Source organism: Gymnodraco acuticeps, unplaced genomic scaffold (genome assembly GCF_902827175.1).
Source record: "Gymnodraco acuticeps unplaced genomic scaffold, fGymAcu1.1, whole genome shotgun sequence".
In the NCBI taxonomy this organism is placed as follows: Eukaryota; Metazoa; Chordata; class Actinopteri; order Perciformes; family Bathydraconidae; genus Gymnodraco; species Gymnodraco acuticeps.
The window spans coordinates 468,865-490,066 of NW_022990125.1; the positions used below are offsets into that span (position 1 = coordinate 468,865).

The window sequence follows — 21,202 nt, forward strand, 5'->3', positions numbered from 1 at the left end:
GCTAGGTTATCACTTAAAAAATATATTTTGCATATTTGGGCACAGGAAATTATGTCAGCTAGTCTGAACTGCTCAGTATTATTGCAGATAGATACCTACTACATTATTCTCTGTGTAATTTCCAGGTGCATTGTTAAAATATCTGGGTAATCCCACTCCCAGATCTGCACAACCTGAGTCTACTGCATCACTGCCCGTAGCAGGTGAGTTCAGTCAAGTTTTTTGTGATATTGCCTGTTGAGTTTATTAGGGTTGTGGGTAGTTCATGCACATGTTCACACCTGGAAGCTTCCCAGCACAGTACCACAGTTTTCTAGTTTATTATTGCACATTACAATAGTACCTATATTACTAATAATGTACATGTTAATGTAAAACACACACACACACACACACTGTGGGTGTCTGACTGTATCCATGCATGTTTGACCGTCTGCAGGTGAAAACGCTACCTGTCCCAAGTGAACCTGCTGCTACACAATCTGCAGGAGAGACATTGATCCCGAGTACCACAACACAGTCTGCAGCACGTGAGTCCAGTTTATTATTGCACATTACAATAGCACTTCACTTACTAATAATGTACATGTTAATGTAAAAAAACACACACACACACACACACACACACACACACACACACACACACACACACACACACACACACACACACACACCACACCACACACACACACACAACACACACACACACACACACACACACACACACACACACACACACACCACACACACACACACACACACACACACACACACACACAGTGGGTGTCTAACTGTGTCCATGCAGGTGAAAACGTATCGATACCAATCCCAAGTGAACCTGCTGCTACACAATCTGCAGGGGAAACATTGATCCCGAGTACCACAACACAGTCTGCAGCACGTGATGCCACAAAGGCAGCAGCTGTTGACCCTGCCGACTGGCCATCCATGTCTGATAAGGTAAGAACAGAGTTTGTGAGCAGAGGACCCTATCAGGCAAAACCACACTTCATTTTTCCAAAAAGACAGGATGGGAGAAGCTGCCACCACCAATACTTTTATAGAAAACTGGTAAATGGGGAAAGAATCAAGAGAAGCTGGCTATTGTACTCACAGAAAAACGACAGCCTTTACTGTTTTTGCTGTTGAGCTGGGAACATGTGACACACTCAACAAACCCAACAATGGCAACTTCCTTAAAGAAGTGGAGCTGATGGCAATGTTTGACCCTGTAATGAAAGAACACGTTGCTAAAGTCAAAAGGGGTGCAAGCCATACCACATATCTCGGAAAAAATATTCAAAATGAACTCATTGAATGTATCGGTGAGAGAATCAGTGCCCACATGATTGAAGAAATTAAGAAGGCTACATATTATTCCATCATTCTGGACTGCACACCTGACATTAGCCACACAGAGCAGTTATCAGTCATCTTAAGGATTGTTACAATGGAGGAGATGCCACAAGTTAAGGAACACTTCATGGGGTTCCTTGTTGCTGAGGAATCAACTGTCGAGAGTTTGTCATCCCTCATCCTGGACAGGCTCCAAGAACTGAACATCCCCTTTGAGGACTGTAGGGGACAGTCTTATGACAATGGTGCCAATATGCGAGGGAAAAACAAAGGAGTTCAGGCCAGGTTACTTGAACTAAACCCGAGGGCACTATTCGTGCCATGTGGCGCACACATTCTCAATCTGGTATTAGCTGATGCAGCGAAAAGCTCCCTAGATGCCACTGGATACTTTGGCTGTATACCTCCAAAAGCTTTTTACATTGTTTTCAGCGTCCAGAAAGCGCTGGGACATTTTGAAGAGCCATGTCACCACTACCTTGAAATCATGGTCTGAAACCAGGTGTGAGAGCCAGGTCAACAGTGTGGAAGCTGTGCGATATCAGGCTCAACATGTTCGAGATGCACTTTTGGAGGTGAGGGACAAGGCCACTGACATGATGATCAAAATAGAGGCACAGTCTTTGGCTGAGGAAGTGGGGTCCTACCGCTTCTCCATTTGCACTGTGGTGTGGTACGACATCCTCAGTAAAGTCAAACAGGTCAGTAAGGTCATGCAGTCTGTGTCAATGAAACTTGACATTGCAGTTGACCTCCTGAGAAAGACAAAGGCCACCCTGGAAGACTACAGAGCCACTAGATTTGCCTCTGCTCAGATCAGTGCTAAAGACATGTGTGAGAACATGGATGTGGATGCTGTCCTCAAGGAGAAGAGGCTGAGGTCAACCAAGAGGCAGTTCTCTTATGAAGCACCTGATGAGCCAATGGCCAATGCCCTAAAAAAGATGGAAGTTACATTTTTGAACAGGGTGGTTGATGTTTGCATCACTTCCCTCGATGAGCGTTTTGAACACCTGGAAGAAGTTCAGGCAAAGTTTGGGGTGCTTGTCAACTTCCCCGAACTGCCCAGAAACGAGCTGACAAAGCAGTGTCAAACACTGAGCAACACCCTGAGCTCTGGCGGACAGTCAGACATAGATGGAAAATAATTGGCACTGGAGCTGATGAACTTTCTAACTCTCCCCTCACCCACAATGACCACCCTGGAACTGTTGGTGTTCTTGGAAAGGAAGAACCTGAGGGAGGTTTATCCTAATATGTGGGTGGCCCTCAGGATCGCAGTCACTATGCCAGTGACAGTGGCTTCAGCAGAAAGAAGCTTCTCAAAGCTGAAGTTAATTAAAACCTACCTGAGGTCTACAATGGTCCAAGAACGCCTCAGTGGACTTGCCATCATCAGCATTAACAGTGATGTTTCTCGTCAGCTGTCATATGAGTATGTTATCGATGACTTTGCAGCAAAGAAGTCAAGACGAGTGCAATTCTGAGTGTTTAAGTCAAACAAGTCAGTAAGGTATTTATTTATTATTACAATATGTGTCTTCAAAAACAGAAATGTAATTGTTCTTTTTTTGTATAAATCGTTTTTATGTATTTGTTAATATTTTTTCATTTATTTTCATTTATTTATTTATTATTATAATACGTGTGTTCTTAAGTGTTCTTTAAAATAGTTCCATAACTCCTTCTGTGGAAGCTACTTGTTTATTAAAAGATGTTTGTTGAATTATAACTAAAGCAAGTGTGGTTTTTGTATTTGTGTGTAGGGTGGGGGGGTTGGTGTTTTCAATGTATACTATACAGTGTGCGAAAAAGTACACGTCCCACCGTCCGGGACGTGTTATTTACAATATCGGACAAGTAGATCTGTCAATTGACTTGTCCGGCGGACAAGTGACGTTTATTGACAAATTATTGATACATTCAGTTTACAAAAGGCAGAACTCATTCGCAAATGGTACGTGTCCGCCATTGTTCGTTTAGAAATGTTAGTTTCGGTTCTGCTTGTCGATTCCTAAGGAAATGCATCTCGCCGCTTTCTGTACAGTTAGACGGGGGCAGGGCGGGGCGGGAAGTGTAGCACAGTGGCCGGGTTGGGAAGCAAAACTCGGTTCCGAGTAGGAACAAATAACAATTGTCCGGTACCGGGATTAATAAGAGTTGTGAGGACAGGAGGCGAGGCGGAGCCCCGCGGACTGCAGCTCTCTCATATGCTCCGTATCAGCTGATCGCTGCACGGTGCAGCTCAGCGTCTCTCTCTCTCTTTCTACACACAGCGGATCCGCTTCCCGTTTAACAGCCTCATCTTTGTCAAACTTTCTTATGTTCTTTCTCTCACACGTAATGAAGGTTATTAAGCGTTACACTTTTAGTTCCTGTGTTGTTAATATTGACCGCCATTTCCTTTATGAAGTGAAGCAGCCTCCCTGTCTGTGTCCTCGCGCTGTCCTCACATCCCCGGACCCCCAGACTCGGAGGAGCACAGGGATGTCAGTATGTTGTTTATGAAGCAGGGTATAGAAAGTAGCTACATTATTGAAATGAAAATACTATTTATTTACTTTTACAAACAGTGAGTAGCTGGGCAGCTGCAGCATGTGTATTGCAGGACATGTGTAAGCGTGCAAGCGTCTTTGAGTTGTAGAAAAGCGCTAGGCCTATACATCTAATGTAGTATTATTATTATTATTAGGTCTATGTGTTGGACATGTGTGGTTGGACTCTGTCTCACAGGCAGGTTGCAGTGTAACATCAGAGGAGACTGGGCCAATTGTACATTCTGAAACTGCACCATTTAGAACTAACTAAACAATGCATAGATTATTTTTATATAATTGTATTCAATAACTGTAATAAATTCAACAGTATGAAGTGATTTGTAAATAGGAATACAGATTTGACTTAATGTTTTCATAAATATATTTTTCTCCCAATTTGACTTATTTTTACCCTCTCAAAGAACCGGAATCGAGAACCGAAAATAACCGGAATCGAAAAGCAAAACCGGAATCGTTCAAATCCAAACGATACCCAACCCTATGTGTGATGCAGTAAAATCTTACCGCTCACTTACGTTAGCGGTGTCGTAAAAACCGTGGGAAAATGTAAAATACGATGACGAAGAAGATCCCCAATGGCCCCAATTTTTGTCCATTCTGGACAAGTGAAAAATGTATTCGGACAAGTACATTGCCAAACTCACTTGTCCATGGACAAGTACTCTCTAAAAACTTTTTCTCACACTGCTATAGGACAGTAAACCAAAAATATCGTTTAAAAACTGGAGAGATAAAAATATGAATACATAAATGAATGTTAACTAGGTCAAATAAGATATGAATGAACAACAAAAATAAAATAAGTTACATTTATTGGCTATGGTAGGTTATTGGTTATGTTCACATACTCATTTGATTATTAAAATGTTAACTGATCTTTTTCATATGGGTGTTTTAGAGTTGTACCCCCTAGATCTAGTATTAATTGTGTGCTCAAAGTGCACCAGATTGAAGCATTTTACTTTAAAATGTTCAAACATTTCTTCCCGGGGGTGCCCCCGGACCCCCCTAGAGGATGTGATGTCCATCCCCCAATTCAAACATGTTCATACAATACTGAATACATTTGAAGCCTTTTTGCCTATGTCAATAAGTTTCTGTTTTTGTAGTGTATTCGTCTTTTGTAGAGATTTTTTATTTATTCTTTATATATTCTATGGGGGGGGGGGGGGGGGGGGGGGGGGGCGCCAGCTAAAATCTCGCCTAGGGCTGCAAATTGTCTAGAGCCGGCCCTGCTTCATACAGGTTCATGTGGTGCAGAAGTGGAGAAAGTACTCAAGCTCTCTGCTTAAGTAGAAGTAGAAATTATAAGGTCAGAAAATACATCATTACAAGTTCTGAATTCAACATTTAACAAGTACAAAAGTACTATAGGCAAAATGTACTCAGAATGCAGCATGGCTTCTTTCACAGAATTATGGTCTTATAGAATATTATCTTATCCAGTCATTACTAACAAATACATTGACATGTTGTTTGTCAATGGGGAGCCATATTTAAAAAAAACTAAAAACTGGGTAGATTGGTAGTAAAGTACTGTATCATCATAACATATAAGTATATCATGTATTCTAATGTAAAAAGTAACTATTAGTGTTAAATAAATGTGGTGCAGTAAAAAGTATGATATTTGCCTCTTAGATGTGGATGAGCAGAATAAAAGTAGCATAAAGAAATGGAAAAACTCAAGTAAAGAACAGTTATGTCATCATTTTACTTAAGTAATGTATTTTTAGTTTTCCACTATTTGTGGTGAACTGTGAAATTGACTTATGTTAGCATCGTACTGTAACGTTTATTACAGAACTGAAAGCATGTGCATATAATTATGTAATATGCTTTATTTCACTCATACTAACTCATAGGTTAAAGGGATTATTCCGTTTTTATGTTTGAGCTTCAGCACAACACGGGTTAAAGCCAGAGGGAGAGATGGGAGATATAAAGAGAGGCAGATTGAGTTCTGCAGCGAGCGTTAAAGGTCAATAGGGCTCTGTGCTCTCACACTGACCTTTATCTGAAAGGTCCACTCTGGATTAAGTATCTCTTCACTTTTAACAGTATATCTTCTAACTTTTCAATTTCTTGAAATGCAATGACTTTATTTGTAGTCATTCATTTCCTCTCAAGTATTTGCTTATTCTACCCACTTACACTATCGCTCAGGTTTCAGCGGTTTTGTTGATGTATTTCTTCTATCATTTAATAATAATGATTTCACTAATTTAGATAAAAGCAGACAGTGGATGAGTGTATTTATATTTGAAACAGTTTGGGCTCCATATAAGAATATCTTAGAATACTTATAAAGAATGCAACTGCCTGTGAGTGAGTTTTAAAGAGGCCCCATTATGCTTTTTGAGGTTTTGCCTTCCTCGTAGTGTGTTATTTTGTGCATGTAAATGGTGTACAAAGTCTAACATCCCAAAGTTCCCTCCAGTTTCTCTCCCACACACTCGCCCCCTGCCTGAAACACCTCCATTGGAGTTCTATGTTTACATCTGTAACATAGTGACATCACTATGTAACACTTGCGCCTATATGGCTAGCGCTCCAACACATTGTACGTGATAAGCTAAGGGGCGGGACATCTCTAAGAGGTTGACCAATTACAACAGAGCCGGCCTGCTAACCAATCAGAGCAGACTGGGCTCTGGTTTCAGACAGAGGGTGAAAAGAGGTGCTGCAGCACAGGCAGTATGAGACAAATAAAGAGCTTTTTGAATATTACAGCAGGAAACATGTCACAGTAGAGACACAAAATACAACCAATCTGTTGTCTTTAAGGATTTGATGCATGTTTCAAAATGATGAAAAGACTGCTTGTCTTCTTAAGACTCATTTGGATTTATTGAGACTCCAACATTCACATAATTGAAAAGGCATCATGGTGTATGGATAGAGGTTGTATTGGTCCTTCACCTGAGTAGAATGTGTCTTCATTTGAAGGAAAAAGGCACAACTGGAGGTAAACAATTCTTCAGGTTTTTTTAAAAGTGCAATTGTCTTTGTTGGCGCTTTTCATCTTTGGTAACTTTGTGTGGAATGTGTGTGTAATTTAGCTTATTGTACAGCATTCATGTTTCCCATTGAACCACCTTTTTTCTATTATGTATCAGCAGAACATGAGCATTGCTCAAATGATATTCAACACCGTGTTACTCCACATTTCTTTAAAGTAAGAAACCATTATCAAGGGTCGTAAAAAAGCGGACTTCCAGTTTGGGAAACAAGGTTGTTTGCCCGACCGTGATGGGTGTGAGAGTGAGTCAGTGCGCTCTCACTTCTTCTGTGCATGTTTCTGGCAGATTGCGATGTATTCCAGGACGTCCTCTTTGGAGCCCAGGGCCACTGGAGCCCTCTGGTGGATGCTCTCGGGCTGGATGTCCAGAAGGGGCTCGAGGCCGGTGGAGGCCAAGCCCCCCGCCTGCTCTATGATGAAGGCCATGGGGTTGCCTTCATACAGCAGTCGCAGCTTTAAGGGGGAGGGACGGGGTTTAGCTTCAATGTCAAACTCTTCATAATGTTTATTCAAATCTAACATTTCATTACCTGTTTGCAAGGCTCTGGATGGTTTAATTTCATACTTAGTCAACTGTCTTTGCCTCCTTTACTACCTTAGGTTATTACAGTATTCACTTAATTTATATGAATTCAAGACAATAGTCTGGTGAACATTGAAACTGGTTTTTCCTGCCGTTACAGATATGACTTCCTTGTAAAGGCATGATTACAGCAAGAAAAACTGGACTTTTAGGGTGCAGTTTTTTGTTGCACTCATTATTTTAATTTTATCATCTGTAGTATCTTATTTAAAATGGTTGTGTTTGCATCTTTTCAAAGCGTTACAAAAGTTTATTGTACTAAATAAATTGTATCTTGCAAACCCTGGGCGTTTACGTTCACTTTCTAATTCTATTGTGGACTGGGACTTTAGTAAACACGTTTGTTCTTTATTTCTCTGCACTTCTTATTTCTCCATCTGTCATATGCAGTACAAGTCAGGCACCTTCTACCCTTAACAAATGTGACTACATAATGTTCGGCTCAGTCTTGCAAGCACTGGAAGGATGTGGAGAGTGAAGAAACAACATTGTGACACTTTCTACAGTTTGGTCTCAACAAAGTACTGATGATGGGAAGTATTGTCTGTGTATCCAAAGCCTAACATAACTCATTCCTCTGTTGTTGTCAAATAACCATTAACATTCATCCATGAGCCACGGTGCTACACTAATGAAATGATATACCCTTACATTTCAAATGAAACCCATATTTTAATGTACATCTGCAACATAAAGGCTTAAGAAATCATGAAGTATCGAGAGACAGACTAACACATTGGTCGATTTACTGACAATAATGCTAAATATCAGAGGCCTTATCCTTTAAACTTTTGTACATAAATGCGTAAATGCAAAATGCAGATTTTGCCATGGTCAAATTTAACTAACATGGTATAGATTCATCCCTTTACAAAATGACCATAAACTTATTTATATCATTATATTCTCAATTTGTAGCTCTCACTTTGTTTAAACATGGTACTTTTATGAAAGCATTTATAATGTCTTAAAAAATGTTTTTTTAAAGTTGTTTTGATATGTGTAGGCAATCCAGAAATCAGTCGTGGTTCCTTACCTTTCCTTTGGGGCACTTCACATTTCCTGGATATAAAAAGATGCCTCCATACATCAGCGTTCGGTGCACGTCTGCCACCATGGAGCCGATGTAACGGGCTGCGTAGGGCTCACTGCCATCCTGCATTCGTTTAAAATATTGCGTTAGAATGTAACTTAACCCTGCACAAGATTAAAAAACACACAACTTTAATCAAAGACTGCAGATAAAATGAGTCTACCTTAACAAATATTTGAATTAAAGCATGTTGATTATGTCCATTGACCTTGGGCACCACGCTTAAAGCTCTCCCCCTCACATGTCCTGACATCAGTTTTACCTCAGGGAACTTCTTCTTCTGCAGGTACTCTGTGACAGCGGGGTCAAAGTACTTTGCGTAACCTTCATTCAAGCTGTAAATCTTGCCTCGCTCCTTGATCTTCACATCCCGATCAACCAGGATGAATTCGCCAATTGCCTGATGATCAAGAAGTGACACTCTCAGTAAAGAAAAAAACAAGGTTGATTGAACGTGAAACACAGGGCCTTGGCAGGAGCACTGACCGGGTCGAGCATGAAGCAGTTGACTCCCTGTCCGGTGGAGATCACCATCATGGTGGCGCTGCCGTAGAGGGCGTAGCCCGCGGCAACCAGGGTCCGGCCCGGCCGCAGGGCGTCCTTCTCACAAGGCTCATCATCTGTGGCCTGAGAGAAAAATAAAGTAATGCCATCAATCATGGAAAATGGACTCTGTTTATACAGCACGTATCCAGTCTTTACTACCCTTGAAAGCGCCCTTTACATATACAAATCAGCGCTCACCGATTCAAACAGTTGAAATGGCATTACAGTTGTTAACATTATAACTGCCATTGAATAGAATTGCTGAAAATAAACATTGTTGTTAGAGTGGACTTTTTTAAATAGGGTATTTAATCTAGATAACATAATTCTGAGGGCTAACATCAGAGAAACAATTAGAAAACAGTGATTATCAGAGACAAGTCAGCGTGTCTTGTCCTTCCAAAACTCAAACTGGTGACCCTTAATCATGGGGATTTGAACCTGTGTTACTACCTTTTTGTAGATGGCAAAGATGGTCCCAATGGAGACGAGACAGTCGATGTTGGAAGAGCCATCCAAAGGATCAAAGCAAACAACGTATTTGCCCTGAAGAGAAAGAGGAGATATTTTGTCAACAAAAAGCATTGTTCTCGCGGGTCAAATCTTGAGGTCAAACAAATAAATGCATTTCCTTATCATGTCGCTAAGCAAGTTTGAAAAGAAAGTTTTACATCCTGAATTATTTACATTCTTATTTTCTAGTCTTCATTTTGCATGTATTTTGTTGGAGCATTGCTGCATTTCTTGGCACATAGCTGCAAATAATTGTTTAGTGTGACACATTGACAATGATGCGTATGTGTTTCCTTGTGGGCGTGCTTGAGACGAACACAAAAAAAAAAATGTCACCATGCCCTCCCACACTTTAGAATTGCAATAGATGTAAAAGGAGGAAGTACTTAAATATAATACTTTTTAAGAATCTGGAATCCAAGCTTTTTTAACCAAACCAGTTATATGAGATAAGATCCCAAAAAGAAAAGATTGGAAAAACCCAGACAAAACTGGATGATCTTGTTTTTGTCTGCCGACAAGTCATTCCAGATGTTTTCCCCCGAAGACCAAAGAGTCCAGCATCTAAAGTCTCCACTGGACCGACTTACCCTGGTTTCTGGCTCTATAATAATGGCCTTCTCGTTCTCCTCAGACACCAGCACACAGGAGGTGAAGGAAGACGTGATCATGTTGATGACCAGATCATTGGAAAGAATGTCCAGCTTCTTCACCTGGTCACCAGTCACATTGGTGCTGCCAGCAATACCATAACTGAGGACACATAGAAGATACAAAAAAGGGAGAAAAGGGAGAGTGATAAAAAAAAAAAAACCAAGTCATTTTTCCATACACGGATCAAACGTTTATTAACATGCTCTCACAAATTACTTTAGACATTCAGCTTGTGAAGTTTTTCTATGTTGCCTTCTTCTGTATCTTAACTGACAAAACGTTATTTAAACCTCTATTACTGTATGCTTTGTGCTAGAGTAGGTTTTATTGGGATGATGTCATGATAATCTCCAGTTAAGAAAATACAAAACTGCAAGTGATGCATGACTGCTTTTTCAAAGAGCAACTGCATTGAACACGGAAGTCAAGTCTGAATCAGAATCAGTTACTAAAGTCAGCATGATAAAGATGTATGTTCATGGTGACAAGGCAACAAAAGCACAATTATATTTAAAAAAGCAGCATTTATGTAAAAAGTTCATGAATATGTTTTTTGTAATAGATATTTAACCAGAAATACTGGTAGATGCAGATAGCATCAGTAGACAGAGTTAAAGTGGACCAACACAGCACAAAGTCACGATAACAAAGTCACAAGCACAATTACAAACAATTACAAACACATTAGTTTATCACAACAACAAAAAGACAACACAAGGAAATAAAGTGGTTGAGCGCAGCAACACATTAATTCATCTTATAGACCGAGGCAACAAGGCTGAATAAAATAACCAACTTGTAAATATTTGTTTTGTTTTATAAAATAAAAAAGTATACAATGCGCTTCCTGATTGGTTCTTAAGGAACCAGAGTTTCCTGTTCAGTATTTGCCAGCGTGGAGCATGCATGCGGATGAGAGAACTTTTTTACTTTATAAACAAACGTGGCATCTTCTCAGAGAATAGTGTTTACTCACAGGTGTGCGATCCCAGCTTTACGCACGGCGCTGGAGATGGCCTTCACCGCCGTGCACAGCGAGTTGAGCAGCGTTGTCAGCTCCCCGGTGCCTTTAGCCTTCCTGCCCTCCTCCATAACGAACCGGGTCATGGTCACTACGTTGGTGTCGAAGGCTCCTTGGTCGGTCATGGTGACAGATGCTCTCCTGCAGCAAGAGAGAGTAGAAGTGGCAGGAAATGCTGCAGGACTTAAATGCTCTGCAACGCGGAACTGCTGGAGGGGGGAAAACACCACGAGCCAATCCAGAGCCGCACGAGAGGTGTGGTTCTATCTGGAAACACTACTCGCTTTGTACACACTGTGATAGTGTTTCCAATAGTGGGATGTGACTAGAAATATTGAACACGCCTGAAACTGTCTTTGCGCAAGAGAGTTCGTGTACTTTCTGCAGAGTTGAGTAAAGTTAGAACGATATTGGCAGATTCGGATTTCACGGATCAATAACTCATGAACAAAACGTTATTCAGACACAAATTACGTCTCCTATGTACCGTGGTAAGGTTGACAACGAACTACAATCACATGTTGATTTAAAAAAAAAAAAAGACAATATGCGCCGTCCTCCGAGCTGGACACATTACATTGGTCTCTTTCAGCAGCCGGAGAAGAAACAAGTGCTCAGGGACCGTCTGCGAAGTGCAACTCCAAAAAAAGAAAATACAATAATCTTCAATAACGTCACTATTATACAGTATATTTCTACCAAACTCACTACACACATCAATAGTCTCCTGTTGGTCAGACTACAGCAGAGAGTTTGGAAGAATGTGCTTTTGAATAATTTTGGTGAATATTTATAGTGTGAAATCTTCAATAAATATGGTATAATCTTCAATAACGTCACACAGTGGAGTGCTACCAAACTCACTACACACATAAATAGTCTCCTGGTGGTCACAGCAGAGAGTTTGGAAGAATGTGGTTTGGAATAATTTTGGGGAATATTTATAGTGTAAAATCTTCAATAAATATGGTATAATCTTCAATATCTTCACTATTATACAGTGGAGTGCTACCAAACTCACTACACACATAAATAGTCTCCTGTTGGTCATACTACAGCAGAGAGTTTGGAAGAATATGGTTTGGAATACTTTTGGTGAATATTTATAGTGTAAAATCTTAAATAAATATGGTATAATCTTCAATATCTTCACTATTATACAGTATATTTCTGCAGGTATAGTGTTCATGAATGGTGTCATAGTGATGACTTCTGTAGATTCACATTATAATGGCTTTTGACCAACTGGCAGCTTGCATATTTATTTGTCCCAGACAAGATGTGTTCCTAATTCACCCATTTTATCCATCTTTCTGTCTGTCTGCCTGCCTGCCTGCCTGCCTGTCTGTCTGTCTGTCTGTCTGTCTGTCTGTCTGTCTGTCTGTCTGTCTGTCTGTCTGTCTGTCTGTCTGTCTGTCTGTCTGTCTGTCTGTCTGCCTGTCTGTCTGTCTGTCTGTCTGTCTGTCTGTCTGTCTGTCTGTCTGTCTGTCTGTCTGTCTGTCTGTCTGTCTGTCTGTCTGTCTGTCTGTCTGTCTTCTGTCTGTCTGTCTCTGTCTGTCTGTCTGTCTGTCTGTCTGTCTGTCTGTCTGTCTGTCTGTCTGTCTGTCTGTCTGCCTGCCTGTCTGTCTGTCTGTCTGTCTGTCTGTCTGTCTGTCTGTCTGTCTGTCTGTCTGTCTGTCTGTCTGTCTGTCTGTCTGTCTGTCTGTCTGTCTGTCTGTCTGAATGACAAATTAAAACATGTTCTCAGTTCTTTATAACATAAAAAGGAAAACTTAATAAAAAAATAGACATTGTGTTTGTAACACTCTGTTTTTGGGGTGAATATTTTGGTATGGTTTACATGTTAAACTCAAACAAAGTGCAAAATAAATCGGTTTAAGGAGATATACAACATATAATTGTTGATGTATTAGGACAAGGTAATAAGTTATATTTACAATTATTTTACAATTTAACATTTTAGCTATACTGTATATTTTAAATATGAAGGTGATTGTTGATGCAAATGTACCATACTATACGATAGGTGGGACCATATCAGTGTATAAGCTACTTCTTGCTACCCTTATTTGATATGTTTTATTTATTGTGTTTATTGAAACGTTGCTGCATATGTTTACCATTCATTTTATTGTTTATTTTGGTTCGAAATAAAATGTATGTATATATCTCTCTTGGATTATTTGATAACTAACTAAGTTGTTTACATCCTATAACTGTACTGTAACTGTACATCTGGTATTTTAATTTGAAAGGGTGTGGAGCTGCTGTTCAAACAAACGCCACTAGATGGCAACCTTGGCCAGTTAACCAGGGACGCTGACTCGGCTCTGTCCCAATTAAACTGCGGGTGTGTTTTGGTAGCCTGGAATAAGCATTACCCTTTTTAATAATCACAATATAGCTTTACCTTTATATTATATCTAATAAGAATACATACAAAAAAAGCAGAGCATTCTCAGTTACAAGTTCCATCCACACAAAAAACTGCACTTCTGGGACAATTCAGAAAAACTCATATTAATGCGCCAAACGGAATTTAATTTAAGACTTGTAGACGTTGCAAGAATATATTGTTACACGGAAGATAAACTGGTGTGTTAGCTGTCACTACCTAAAAGTCAGAAATATTTACTAGCAGAACATCTATAACATCAAGTAACAATTAATATTATCAGCTCGTTGAATCTCTCGACGTCTGGCTGAATGGTTTGTTGAAGTGAAAATTAACCAGAAGTGGTAGCCTAAATAGTTCTTATTAGTTAATTAACAAACGTTTATGGGAGCTCGTTTGGTAGTAAAACTTTTTAAAATTGTTTGCAGGAAGGCTACAAATAAATATTCTGGTAGTTTAGTTTGCAGTAGGTCGAACAGTAAAAAGTAGTCCCATCTTGCAGCAGGTAAGCAAGCTACACCTGTAGCCCCAGCACTCACGCACTCACTCACTCACGCACTCACTCACTCACTCACTCACTCACTCACTCACTCACTCATAGGACTCCGCTTGTCGGGTGGTACCGACTGCGCATGCCCGTTGCTGAACAACTCGCTGCTGTGGCGGATAAGTACAAAGAGGCTGCTGGTGGTGGTGCGGACGGGACGTGCTGTGTGCCACGGGGCTGAAGTATAACCTTGCAGAAGTTTTGACGTTACGTTAATACCTCAACCGGACGTTTTCTCCTTCAATAATTTAACTCCAAGGACAACCAGAGAACAGGAGTTGCATTCGGGTCTAAAAACAGCGTGTGGAGACACTGGGTAAGTTAAACGTGTTGAAGTCGGAACGCTTCTGAAATGACAATGTCATCGCTCTTAAAGTAGTCACACTTTTGATGCTGTTTTTACTCGACTAAAACCACGCACGTGCATGTTTTCTTTGTGTGGGATAATGTAATGTGTCCTCGATGCGTATCTGCGTCAGGTGGTCCTGCAGAGACCAGACGAGACAATCATATGAAGCGCTTCTGGTTAAGCAGGATTATATTTAAAGTCATATGGTGTTTGTTGTTCGTGCTCCTTGTGGTTATCTGGTGTTTGTTTTACCCCGACCAAACAAAGCTAGTTCCCGCCAGACAGTCACAGGTGTCATGGAAGTGCTGGAAGAATCCCACATGCTGAACTTTGAGCTGGGGAATGTATTGTGGAAAAGTCTGTTTATTCATTGAAGAATTATTTTGTAGTGTCAACCCCCCTTGCTTTTTTTAAATGAAGGATTTTGCTTTTCAAACATTCACCATTCTCCTTCATTTAAGTAATCCCCTACCATTATATGACCCATGCTGACTCATTTTTGCCATGCATTTAACAGCTTAAATAGGGTTTAAGGATTTGCAGGTCCCAAACACCCTCATATCAGGCTCTAAAAGAACAATTCCCATAACTCTTTTTCTTTGTGGCTTTATGGGCCATCATCAACTTGGTGCCTACAGTTGTGTTGGTCAAATCCAGTCTCCAAACCGAGGAAAATGTCTTCTGATTTGGCATGCCACTACCTATTCTTTTACTTCCAGAGGTTGAAGCAGGCAGATGAAAGCACCGCTAAAGCATTATATGAATAGAATAGTAGGGATATAGACCTGGATGGTGGTCCCTATTGTGCTGTTGGAGAGCTGGGGTCACATAGGGCTCTTCATCTTCTGGGCTTTTCTCTACAGATAAAGCACTGCATTGATATGTCAAGGGGAAGAATATGAGCTCTGTGACATTGGTTTAATGAAATTCTTCAGCTTCCAGTGTGGCAGTTTGGGCAAATCCCTGAATCCATTTGTCTACACTTGGGTATAATAAAAATACAGAAGATGATGAACAGTGCTTTCATCAAAGGAGACCAGACAAAGCATCCCTTCAGACATAAAAGTACCAACCTGCTGTGTCTTTGGTAAACCTGGTCATCTTGGTTGTTTTGTAAGAAAGAAACTTGAATATTCACTATAATTTGATGCTATTATAGAAAATCCGGCTGCTCTTTCTTGCATAACAGTCTTAAATGTATCGCTAAGGTTTCATTTATTTAAAAATTGACATTGCAATGCTGCCCTCCTGATAAAGAAATGATTAGTAAATGTAAGTTGAATATACTTATTTTGACTACCTTTTTTATATGTTATACATCTCATAAAGTGTTTGAAGCTTGTCCACTGATTTTAGCCATGTAAGGTCATATGGCAACTCATTCTTTGCACAATATTGCACTGTAAACATGTAAAAACTGATTAAAGAGCCAAACTACATCCTCCAAAAGTCACCATACCAGAAAGAAGGTATTCTATCTTCGTGAAGAAAGGATTTTGGTAGGGCTGTGGCCTTTGACTGCATTCTAGTCGTCCTCTGCAGTAGAGCTAACAAGTTTGTTTTGGGCACTGCGACCTGCAGGCGTGTTTTGTGATGCCCCCTTGCTTCCCCATATGCACAACATTATGTGTATTATCCATCGGCCTGCTCAAACTGGAGACTCAACATCTTGAAACGTGATGTTGCAGTTTTGTAATAATTAGTCTGACATTTTTTTTATTTAGACATGAATGCATCACATTGATTTAGTGTGTGGGCAGCATCTCACGTGCACCTTGCTTATGTCCCTGTTGTTTCTGAGCTTGTTCGTACTGTAACAAGCTTAGTGTTAAAATGTGTGCATTGTGCCGTGTTCCCACCCAGAGCATTCCACAGCCTCCCACTGGCTTCCCGTTTATGCATAAGCAGCTCGGGTGGAAGCACAGCCTGGCGTCGGTTGGTACATCGGGCTTAGCGCCGCTCTGAGTCCACATCATCAGGGTTGGCCAGTCAGCTGTAGTGGACATATGGCTGGTCTCTCAATTAACACCTTAGTGAGACGACCCTTCTGTCCACATGATCAAAGCCGGGCCTCCTCTGCTCAGATGTGTCCCCTCGCCCCCACCCAGCCTCCCAACTCCCTGTGATTATGACTCCCATCCCTCCACTGTTTGTTTAGAGGAAATGACTTCCACCCCACTGCCCTGTCTGAGCGGGTTGCACGTCAAATCCGGCCCTGCTTTTCTTGCATCTGTACAGTTTTGTTGGAACACTCGCCGTGGTGTTTTCTCTGTAATTGAAGTTGGAATGCTGAGTTGTAATTTTAGTTTTGGTTGAACATCTGTGCATGCTTCTGTCCCATTTGTGCTTCTCTTGCATGTTTTAGTGCTTAAAATAGTGTTTTTGTGGCTTCTGTAAATCCCTGTGCTCCACTCTCACTGGTGTTGGTGTTTGACTGTGGAGGTGAAGGGAGTTAATACAGCTGTTAGGATCTTTAAGTGTGGGATGAAGACCTACATGAGTCTTAGGGACTGCCCTGTTATTACAAGATCAAAACTACTTTGAACAGTAGAGCCACTGAAACAAAACAATTGGAGCCCCCTGAAGAAACCAAACCTCACTGGGAACGGTAAGAAAAAGTACATATTTGTTAAAAGCAAGATCTGTTTATTGAGATGTATGATAATATTAGATATCAGAAAAGTAGCCTCTAGGTATAAACCTGTCAAATCCAAAACAACAAGATTAGCTCAGCAGATTTTACACGGAGGACTCGTAAAAAACAAAAGCCAAGCTTCAGGGAATCCTCCTCAAAGATTTCCAGAACCCGGCTCACAACTGCTTGAAAATCTTTTTTGAATCTGTGCTTGTTGGAGTTTAAAGTTGGGAGTCCTTTGAGTTGGCTGGGCGTTTCATACACTCCCATTTCACAGCAGGCTGTAAGGGACTTTATACAAACATTAAAGTGACTGTGTAATTTGACGTAAAGGTCAGATGTAGAGCTATTTTTTGTTTTAGCAGTGTGTAAAGATGATCCAATCTGGAATGCTTGATAATTGGACATTGGCTGGTGGATTTTGTTACAATCGACACAGCCGGTCTAGCTGTGTTTATGCTAAGTTAGCCAGCTGCTGGATAAGAGTGGGAGCAATCTTCTCATCTAGTAGTATTTTTCCTAGTCCCCTTCACATCAAATAAAGTCGGTCTAAAGTAAGTTTTCTCTATTTCTTTCTTCATCCAGATATGTTGGCTATAGACTTAAAGTATGATTCCAAAGAAATGCTATTTGTATTATAGTTAAATACAGGGAGACTGAAAGTTGAGTTCTCAAAATAAAACAAACTCCCCTACTTTCACTCTGGCTTTTCAAATGGCTCTTGTACTCCTTTTGTGTCTGAAGATGGCTTTATGAGAGGAAGCTGCCTTCTGATGGTAGACTTGATAACCTCCTCTGCCCTTAAGGCCTTTGGAGTTGAAGTCGCCTTCAGTGGCATCTGCCGAGGGTTGTTTAAGTTAATTGAAATTCTTGCCAACCTGTATTTAAACTGATGCACCTACCCTAACTGAGACATTACAGAAGAACAAGCGGATATGTGTGCAAAACTCCTGTCTTATTGAACATCCCAATTCTTCACTGAAATGTCCCCTTGTTGTGACCTGGATAGGCTTCCATTCTTTTGTTTATACCATTTGGAGAACTGTTATAGGTGGCGGTCGCGCATGCTTCAACTTGTTGTGTGTGAGATTGTCTGTGGGACTGGGGAGGGATGTTGTCGTGACCATAAATAAGAGGAGGTACTTTTCTGTGGAGCTGGGATTAACCCTGGCTAAACCTTGAAGTGTGTTCCACAAAGATGTTTAGTTTCCTGGTATGTTAATCCCTTTTCTTTCTTTCCTGCCTCTCAGTCATTATGTGCTCTTTGTACCAGAGGCCATCAGTAGGGATGATTGAGATTTGCCATTAATTAATTTAATAATGAGTAATTTGTCATACTTCTGCCTACCCTTTTAGGGCTGCACGATTTTGGGAAATAATCTAATTGCGATTTTTCTGACAGATCTTGCGATTCGATTTGTAATATTTGTTTTTAAGCGACCAATTGAAGTTTATTGTAAAATGCGGTCATATCTCCGGCTAGGAAGGTCACATCAACGTGCTCCCGTCTCTAGCACCCCCGCAGCCCGAGCTACGAGTGAAAGAACTAAACTTACATGAAACTTCCGTTGGGTTGCTTTAAAGTCAAGCTTCAGTTAAAGATTCACCCTGTAATAGATGTGATGGAGCATTACTAACCTGACTCAGATGGTTTGTTTCACCAAGCCATCTAGGAAAGCTCCATTGGAAGCCATTTGGAAACACTTGGCAGGTGATTGGATCAATCTGTCTATCACCTTCTATCATGGGCCACTTCTGATTGGTTAACAATGGCTGGTACATGTGGAGCACAGCACTTCTGATTGGTGTGGATTAGGGGTGCAACAACTAATCGACTTAATCGATTACCAAATTAGTTGCAAACTAATTCAGTCGTCGATTCGTTGGTGACGTCATCACGTGTGTTTTACGCGCCGTTAAGCTCCAACGTTATTGGTCTTTTTATCGGTACTGGAGACATTTAAAAAATACATGTCATGTATTATTGCTACAAAAACATTATATCGCAGTCTTAGTGTCGCCAACTCGTTTCTAATATGCAAAAAGACAAACAAATGCGTCTATGATGTATCTTCGATCAGACGAGATCTCTCTCCCCCGTCTGTGTGCGAGGGGGCGGGGCAGTTTACTAGGGATGGGAATTTGAAAGCAAATGTATATTCGAATATTCGACCCCCCCAAAAAACGGTTAACCGGTTAACCGAAATGTACATACCCCGTTTTTTTTTTTATAGGATAACATTTCCAAAAAAAATTTTCACTAACTTTTGGAAATAAATAAATACATGTTCAAATAAGTATAGAAACCAAGTCGAATTTGTCACATTTATTGAACTGGTGATCACAGTTTGACAGCTATAGGCCTACAGCTTTCATGTGCAGAGGCGATTCACAATCAGGCCAGCTGTAGAGAAGACCCTCTCAGCTGGAACGAGTGTTGACAGGGGGACAGGGGAGCACGCTCATGAACTGTTAGCGCCGGAACCGCGCAACGTCTGCGGAGCGCATTTGCGCTGCATTTGGGCATAAGATGAGGTTTGAGTCTGCGTGTAGGGAGGGGCAGCAGCCATATCATTAGCTAGAACTAGCGAGAACTGATGGACATAAACGCTGTGAGGGACCGGTGAGCGGAGCAAAACACACCTTTAGATGTCAACTAACACATTTAGCTATGGCACAGTCGTATACATTGAATTATTCCATTTGATAATATGTAATCAACTTAGGCATCTATCCCAAAAAAAAATAAAGAAAATTATTCGAATACCTGAATAATTTCGAATATTCGATTAATCGTTCCCATCCCTACAGTTTACACACACACACAGCTGCTACATGCAGCAACACACGGAGGAGATGGCGGAGAGCAGGGCTCGAGCTTAAGGACGTCCCGTCGTCCCGGGGCCGAACAAAATAGTGTCGGGGAGGATAAAAAATTATTTTGGGACTAGAGTTAAAATAAAAATACCCTGCTAACTCTACTACAAACTGCGATGAAAATGTAACCGACTGCACGTTTTGTGTAGCACACAGTTATTAAACCTCCTTGTCAACATAACACACGCACAAAATATTTAGAAACCCGCGAAATACGCACACATGTAGCTACAGCTGGGCGGCTGGCCTGCAAATTCGCGGGTCTAGCTATGTACTGAGTGTGTGTATTTCGCGGGTTGAGTGATATACAATGGCATCCCGTCTTCCCGTGGAGGAATTCTGAAATGTTTTACCATTACATCACAAAAACGCACAGCAGAACCAGACCCTGGAGCGCCGGCCTCTTTATTTACTTCTTCATCCCCTATGGGTAATAAGGCTGAGAAGAGAACCCTCCATCGTATTTAGTCCTTAGCAATATGCTGCGCCTCTCCCCATGTAGGGATGGGTACCGAGCCCCGGTGTTAAACGGGCCCCGGGCCGGAATTATTAAAGACAGTGGTAACGTTAAGCTCCGACGTTATCGGACTTTTTATCGGTACTGGAGACATTTAAAAAATATATGTCATATGTATTATTGCTACATACACATTATATCGCAGTTTTAGTTTCACTAACTCCGTTTGTAATATGCAATAAGACTACAACATGCGTCTATGATGTATTTTCAAGCTTTCCAATCCAGACGAGATCTCTCTCTCCCGTCTGTGTGCGAGGGGGCGGGGCCGTTTGTAAAGGTCTCCTGACTGTGTTACAGACTGTCATCCTGGTTAGTGGTTACTCTGGGTTCTGTCTTCAGGACAGTGTTGGATTGTTTTGTTAATTGGATGGGACATGATTGGATTCAATATTAGAGTAATTTTCTCGTTTGTGTGTTTGTTTAAATATATTTGGCCTTTGTTTATGTGATTGAATGATTTACTCAAATAAAAAGGTTGATGAATTATCATCTAATGATTTGTATGATGTTTTATTTATGTTAAAGGTCACTTT

General features: G+C 40.8%; 2 protein-coding genes across 2 annotated transcripts in view; one reads left to right on the forward strand and one right to left on the reverse strand.

Moving 5' to 3' along the window:
* Window positions 1-6,740: 6,740 nt before the first annotated feature.
* LOC117546458 (fructose-1,6-bisphosphatase 1-like) lies at window positions 6,741-11,597 on the reverse strand. The gene is made up of 7 exons (XM_034216699.1): window positions 11,302-11,597; window positions 10,262-10,424; window positions 9,612-9,704; window positions 9,099-9,239; window positions 8,875-9,012; window positions 8,556-8,675; window positions 6,741-7,389 (listed from the first exon to the last, which is right to left on the reverse strand). The coding sequence occupies exons 1-7, from the start codon at window positions 11,469-11,471 to the stop codon at window positions 7,195-7,197; spliced, it is 1,020 nt and encodes a 339-aa protein (XP_034072590.1). The 5' UTR covers window positions 11,472-11,597; the 3' UTR covers window positions 6,741-7,194.
* A 2,793-nt stretch (window positions 11,598-14,390) lies between these two features.
* Window positions 14,391-21,202, forward strand: part of kank1a (KN motif and ankyrin repeat domains 1a) — a 74,832-nt gene continuing 68,020 nt past the window's right edge. Inside the window, exon 1 of the mRNA XM_034216695.1 lies at window positions 14,391-14,604. The gene's annotated coding sequence lies outside the window, so the exon portion shown is untranslated. The remainder of the gene's footprint in view (window positions 14,605-21,202) is intronic.

What these genes read in the sequence shown, in the direction of transcription:
- LOC117546458 (XM_034216699.1), bottom strand. Translation starts at nt 11,471, where the DNA reads ATGACCGACCAAGGAGCCTTCGACACCAACGTAGTGACCATGACCCGG. An exon ending in TTATAGAGCCAGAAACCAGG is followed by an intron (nt 9,705 to 10,261) that starts GTAAGTCGGTCC and finishes CTTTCTCTTCAG; the next exon opens with GGCAAATACGTTGTTTGCTT. An exon ending in ACTGCTTCATGCTCGACCCG is followed by an intron (nt 9,013 to 9,098) that starts GTCAGTGCTCCT and finishes CTTGATCATCAG; the next exon opens with GCAATTGGCGAATTCATCCT.